The 7,014-nt window shown below is 35.7% G+C and overlaps 1 protein-coding gene across 1 annotated transcript; it reads right to left on the bottom strand.

Moving 5' to 3' along the window:
* Positions 1–498: 498 nt before the first annotated feature.
* Positions 499–4,494, bottom strand: LOC120270411 (cysteine proteinase 1-like). Its single transcript, XM_039277408.1, has 4 exons — positions 3,988–4,494; positions 3,768–3,887; positions 1,292–1,538; positions 499–985 (listed from the first exon to the last, which is right to left on the bottom strand). The coding sequence occupies exons 1-4, from the start codon at positions 4,420–4,422 to the stop codon at positions 708–710; spliced, it is 1,080 nt and encodes a 359-aa protein (XP_039133342.1). The 5' UTR covers positions 4,423–4,494; the 3' UTR covers positions 499–707.
* Between the last annotated feature and the right edge of the window lie 2,520 nt (positions 4,495–7,014).

The following is a 7,014-nucleotide window of genomic DNA, read 5'->3' as shown; positions in this document are numbered from 1 at the left end:
CTTCTTAATTGAAATTGCGATGATACCATGAACAAAACCTCTTTACTCAATCATAGTAACACTAACTATATAGTCTTGCTGATACAGAAGTAATTAAGCAAAACTCAAACAAATTAAACTAATTGATAGCTAACCATATAGAATTGGCTAACAAGTTCCTAACTAATTATGCACATTAGCAATACAATTGGCATGCTCTTCAAAAAAAATTTTCAATTTCCTAAACTATTATCGCATCAGCATTTTTATTTATAAATTACCTGTGTTAGAAAATAGAGGAAACAAGTACAAGTAAAAGTCAGGGTCTTTTTTGGTTATCTGCAACTCATACAAGAACCTTGGAAGTCCTTTCTCCTCCTAAAAACAGTTATAATGGCAGTAACTGTAAGTGTTGCAAACTCTCAACCAACGAAAACACAAGACAGGATAAAATTCAACGGATCATCAATGAACACATCTCACACAGCAATAAATAAACACAGATATAGAAGCACAAAGTAAAACCAAACACATACTACATAATTTGTCAATATTTTCAAATTTCAAATGTTCAAAAGCAGAATTCTTTACCAAGTGCTGCTTATATGAAAATGTTAAAATACTGAATAGCTTAAGGCCATTATGTTTCACACTAAATAAGTATTAAACAGCATACTGCATCGATACTAGTAACATGTCTTTTATATACACAACAATGACATCAAGAATCAAGTATGAGTCGTGTGGACAGCAGACACAGCCGAAACCATGGAGTCCACCCCACAGACATTGCGGCCTCTGCAGATCTTATAGTACCCATTCTCTCCCCAGCTCTCGCCCCAAGAGTTCTTGATGATCCAGTATGGCTTTTCCTTGAAGCGGATCGGAGAATAGCCCGCAGCACCATACCCGACCAAGAGCACTCCATGATCCAAATGTCTTCCACATATGTATGGGCAGGAGACACCCCCAACATATGTCTGCATGAAGATAGCATTGATCCCAACTGCAAGAGTAGAATAACAGCAATCAATATAAGAACCTTCAACCAAAATGCACACATAGATTGCTGATAAAATATTCAATGGTTCCCAAAAATTAGTGTGTTTTGCTTTATAAGTGAACTTTTGATCATGAATCACTAAACAAGCTACTGAATGAGGAAAATCACAATTTGAATAGGTTTGGATGGGTTAGGATACCACATCACAAGCTCAAAGTAAAAGGTTCATTGTTTATCTTCTTGGTATCTTTTTTAAGACTTAAAATTGACCCAACAATTATTTAAAACTCTTGGAATTAGATTACATACCAGCAAGAGGGCCATGCTTCACAAGATTGGCAGCAATTTGATCCTCATCAATTGAGACAACAGAGAAATTCAGAACTGAAGCAGCAATCTTAGATTTATCAAATTTGCAGCCACCACGGTCAGCACCAGTATAAGGGTAGTCTGCCTCCCGCTCAAGCCCTCCAGCTTTAAGTAAATACTGAAAAGCAGTTGTCATCAAACCACCATTGCACCCTGAGTCACATGAATCAGGATCTTCTAGATCACACTGCAAAATGAAAACAAATGTTTCAAGAGAACATCATTCAACATTTATGGAATTACAACTGCAAGGTAGATGTGTTGTGCTCTTTGACAAACTGAATAAGTAATAATGGATATAGCAGCCACTTCACAAGAAGATCCCAAATATGTGCCCAACGCTAGTTTAAAAGAATCAACAACATCAAAACTAGCAATGTCCTCAAAGAGCTAAAAAGTTTAGTCTTATTCAAATGAAAGATTAAAATACAGAGGACCTGATTACGACCGTATCCACCATAAAAACAGTATTATATAAGTAAATACTTGTGAAAACAAACCAAAACAATGAACTCTCGCTTGGTTGTTTAAGATATCAAAACTAAGGTTGCTACCACTTGTCAACACAAAGTCCATATTGCAAGAAATATGAAAGAACAGAAAGCTGCAAGCTTGCATAAAAAGCAGATCACTCTGGTTTGATCCAAGCAATTACTGCACTAACACATTATAATGAATATGGCTGGGTACTGGTTAAACATATAAACATAAAAATATAATATAAAATACAGTGTAAAATCCATTGATTTGTTTGACTCAAAAACTATTAAATTCTACAGCTATTGCTCAGGATTATGATTGCCTTTCATGCTCCCATCATGAATGCACCATATCAGCTTGCGTTAGAAAATTATGATTTCTTTGAAAAATTTTCAAGATCATAAACACAACAGACAAGGTTTTAGGTGTTTCCCATATTACGCTAGCTTGGAATCTTATTATAGAAAACCAATGTCTATGAACTTTCACTAAAATCTTTTACACAACTCTACATCATCTGTCATGCCACTTTAATTAAATTAAATGTGTAAAGCCAAATCAAACGAGGCACCAAAACTGTAAGCTGTAGTGCAGACAAGGCTTAATTCAATAAGAATCCAAGTATTGTTTACATGCCTAGTGCAAGTGCCTCAACCATGATGGTCTGCCCATATGTGTCATACCTAGCATTTGGGTTTCTGAGAATGTGAAATATTTAAAGTTGAATAGATAGTTTAGTTCATAAACCGCTAAGTAGGCATTATCTGTTTGATAGGGTTAAACATTAGCCAAAATGTCAGACATTTAAGCCCTTTTTAGAAAGGCCACAAGATGTGTGTTATATCATAACAAGCACCACAAGAAACATTTAGAATAACCAGATTTGTTCACCAAGGGAAGACATCTCCAAATAAGACCCAAGTATAAGAAAAAAAAACCAGTCTTTTATCCCGTTCATAAAGAATATGCCCATTCAAATGAGAAAATCACTTATCTCAGAGGAAAGTGCTTGCTTAGCCGAAAACAAAATAATAATGATAATATCTTTTGCACAGCAATGTAAATGAAAATATCTTTTTAGCTACAAATAAAAACGTCCGAATTGCTGTGGTGAAACCAGCTACATCCAAACATATGAAAAGATGCATCATAAAAGAATTTAACTCAGATGATTAGAAAATAGATTAACTAGAGGAATATTTAAATAAAGAAGATATTTAATCAGCTGTCTAGAAGACAGTTTGGCTGTAAGAAACCCCGTAACAGAAGAAAAAAGAACTTCACACACAAGGGACAAATGATATGCCTCTGGCTTACAAAATTTCAGAAAAATCTGAAAACCAAGGCTTGGTCTTTGTGGAGCAAGTACACTCCAATTTTCAATATAAGAAAGAAAAGGAAGGTGTCCACCAGGAAAAGACAAGGTTTCTTAAGCCAGATGCCATGCAGAATATACAAGATGTAGCAAGTCATAAAATTTTTGCAAAGAACACTAATTCCTTAATAAATTAGGAAATATTATCATAAAAATTATCAATAAGATTAAAAATCAGAAACTTTTTAATGCGGTTGTTTAGCTCCAAAATCAAACTATATTAATGATAAACCTAAACCCTTGCACTATTTATGAGACATTAGAAACCTTATTTTATAAATAATCCAGACGGCAAAGGTTAACAATCAGTTATGTAGATAGAGTTCAATGGAAGCCAATAATAACTAAAACAACCAGACAACATAAATCACCCAACTTGCTGAACGTCAAAGACAAGCCACACAGAAGAAAGCCAAACAGATAAGGCAAGAGATAACAATAACAGCTCGAAAAATATAAGCAAGAAAAAATACAAAAAAAAAAAAGAAGATCAAATCTCAAGAATATAAATTCTGTGCTCTTAGAACATAAGAAGATCAAACAGAGGACGCATAAACAGACCTCATGGTCACAATCGACAAGCTGCTGCTCGCTGAGGCTTTCAAGATTACCAGTAGCCAAAAAGTTAGCACCTTCAAGAGCAGCAGCAGCGCTGAAAGACCAGCACGATCCGCAAGAGCCCTAAAATCAAACAAAAGAAAATCACAAATCAGCACCAGAAACAACACCACCTCAACCAATTCAACACTCAAAAACCAAAGAGGCAAAAATTCCCCAAAACCTGGTTTTTCACGCCGGTAACAGCACCATGATCCCTCCAATCAAAATCAGGTGGGAGATCACCGGTGGGGAGAATCGGGGCCTCATGGGACGACGACAAATACGGGCGACGGAGGCCAAGGTACTGGCGGCGGAACTCAGAAGGGGTCAGATCAGAGAACTGGGTGACGCCATGGACAGCAGTGGGGTCAAGCCTCTGATGCCTTCTCGCACGGCGGAGATTAGCCTTGAAAACGGAGAACCGATGAGCATGCTCCTTCTCATCAGCATAGCTCTTGCCAAACCTCTGGATGAAGCTGGAGAAGTGAGCTTCAGCGTTGAGGAGGTCTTCTCCGACGCCGGGTACGACCTGCTGGATAAGGGGATCTTCAAGGTCAGCAGCCGAGGCGGAGGAGACGAGGAGGAAGAGGAGGAGAGGGAGAAGGCGAAGATCCATGGCGTCAATGGGTTAGGGTTTCAGGGGTTGGAGTGGAACCCTAAGCTATGGCTTTGGAATTCACCAACTGGTTATATGGTCCTAAATAATGGAAGAGATGGAGGTGTTGGGCCACTGGATGAGTGACACGCGTGCGAGTAGTTTGAGTACACGTGTCGCTTTTGTTTCGCTTGTTGAATTGGTTTTCCTTCTTATTTGCTTCAACTTGCACTCTTCTCGAGCAAGTGGGAGGGGTGAGGGCCCCACCTCTGAAAATGATTATTTATTTATTTATTTATTTATTTATTTATTTTAAAAACTATCTATGACAAATAATATCAGAGAGATACGGCAATCTTTCATACTATGACATTTGAATTAGTATTTAGTGGTAATCAAACCGTAAAAGATTGTAAAAAAAGAAATTGATAATCTCAATATCATCCAAAACAGATGGCTATATTAAATTATTAATTGGATGAGTAATCTAGAATTTTTTTTAGATAAATATATCACATACTTGTTTACTCATTGGATTAAAAAAATATTTATAAAATTATTTTGAGAATATCTTCAACTTCAAAAAAATTAATTTTTTTATTATAATTACTTATTTTCATTTAAATATTTTATTTTATTTTTTATTATAACTTCAAATTTACTCAAAATTTTAGATACAATAGTATTTTTAAAAACATGCAAAAATTATTTTCAATATTATAATTTAATTATTTTTATCCCAAATTTTATTTCATTTAATTTGAATTTATACAAAGGTATTTTAGAAAATTTGGAATATTATTAAGATTACTCCGGCCAACCAACCATAATTATCACAAATTACTACAACATTCCTAAGTGTATAAGATTTTCTACTTTATTATCATGATAATTTCATTATCGTGGTAATATATTAGTGATATTAACCAAACAATCCCTATAGCGTCTTTAATCATTAGAATTTAATGCACATGTCATCTCATCAATCCATTAAACTCATCTCTCTCATATGTCACCCACATTTATACATTTCAATAAAATATTAAATATTCTTAAAAAATATTGTATAATATATTAAAAATATAATTTTAAAATAATAAAAATATATGAATAATAATAAATTATTATATTATTTAAAAAAAATATTTATTTTGTGGATGATTAAAAATAAAAAACAATTTATCTAATTGATGAAGAAATAATTAATGAAGAAATAAAGAAACAACTAAATATATATTAAATATTCCAAAAAAAAATATTACATAGTTAAAATCATTAATAAAATAAAGTGAAAATTGCCAAAAAAAAACCTTCTAAATTTGTAAAATCACAAAAATACCCTGCTATTGAATCCCTAAAACCCCTCCTTTTAAACACTATGCTTTTCAAAACCCCCAAAGCTCAGAATCTGACGCGAATCTGAGTGAGTTTCAAATTTTACGGACGAAAAATGCCCTCTGACGTGAGTCGGGCGTCAGTCCATCTCTACGGCTTTGAGAGGGAAGTGGGGTGGGTTTCGTGAGGTGAAACCCCAAGCAGACGAATTTCATCTGAGCTCAGCTTACTTTTCTTTTTCTTAACTCGCCTTCGCCTTTTTCCATTTCCGAAGTTGTCTCTCACTGCAAGCCTCCGTGAATTGGTATTTCATCGCCTTTTTCCCTTTCCACCCAGATCTCAAGGAGAAGTCCCCCCACGAACTAGTGGCAGATTTCATCACTTGCAATCTATGTATTGAGTATGGTTTTACGTTAATTGTTTTTATTACAAAGAAAGATTTTTTTCTGTTTTGTTTTGTGCTCCCTGCTTTTGTCTGAAGATATCAAGTCCTGCAGGTGATTTCTACTGGGTTTTTGTTAGTCCTCAGTAGGAGATTTCTGGCTAGGGTTTTGTTTTGTTTTGCATTGTGACAGTATACACTATCGAAATAGTTTTTTCGATTGTTTTGATTTCTGATGTAATATTTATAATGTCAAATACCCTTTCGCTCGATATGGTTGCAGCTTTTACAAATAAGGTCGACGCTAAAGAAACGATGTTAGCTTTTAAAAATTTGTTGTCTCGCTAGGGTGATTCTCGCCTCGCTTAAGAAAAATGGGTCTCTGCTTAACATTTGATATCTCCTGCTTAATAACCGAGAGGTTACCGCTTAAAAACCTTATATTTCCGCTTAAACTTTTGTCACACCGCATGTCGAATGTGTTGTTATTGTCGCAGTGCATGGATTACTGGGCGGTCAACCTAGTTAATCGGGCGATGCTATTCGACACCGGCCATGAGACCTTACTGAATCGAAAGATAATACGACCCGATCATCGGAGGCTATTCAGGCGGACACCGTCATAGCTGGCTCACTGTCCGAAGCTATATACCAAGAGTAGGCCCTTCTTAATTTTCGCAAAGCGTACGATGGTCGATCAATAAATTCGTGGATCGGGAAAGGTCACGAGTTTCGCGACCCTCAAGATGTGGTCATCGTTTCGGTCTCAAGTACAGCGACGGCATGACGCACTGCCTTCAAGAAGAAAACCAGTCGACAGTCACAGGGCTGTGATTCTATCAAAAACATACTGAGAGACACAGTAGACTCCATCAAGAGCATTCCGCGCAACTTGT

This window comes from Dioscorea cayenensis, chromosome 10 (assembly GCF_009730915.1).
Source record: "Dioscorea cayenensis subsp. rotundata cultivar TDr96_F1 chromosome 10, TDr96_F1_v2_PseudoChromosome.rev07_lg8_w22 25.fasta, whole genome shotgun sequence".
NCBI lineage: Eukaryota > Viridiplantae > Streptophyta > Magnoliopsida > Dioscoreales > Dioscoreaceae > Dioscorea > Dioscorea cayenensis.
The sequence above is the reverse complement of the archived record's forward strand: the minus strand, read 5'-3'. Positions and strand labels throughout refer to the sequence as shown.

Bases quoted from the DNA above. Each gene is read 5' to 3' on its own strand.
- LOC120270411 (XM_039277408.1), bottom strand. From the start codon at position 4,422: ATGGATCTTCGCCTTCTCCCTCTCCTCCTCTTCCTCCTCGTCTCCTCC. The intron at 3,888-3,987 runs GTTTTGGGGAAT...GTTTGATTTTAG, and splicing joins TTACCGGCGTGAAAAACCAG to GGCTCTTGCGGATCGTGCTG. The intron at 986-1,291 runs GTATGTAATCTA...CTACTCTTGCAG, and splicing joins GAAGCATGGCCCTCTTGCTG to TTGGGATCAATGCTATCTTC.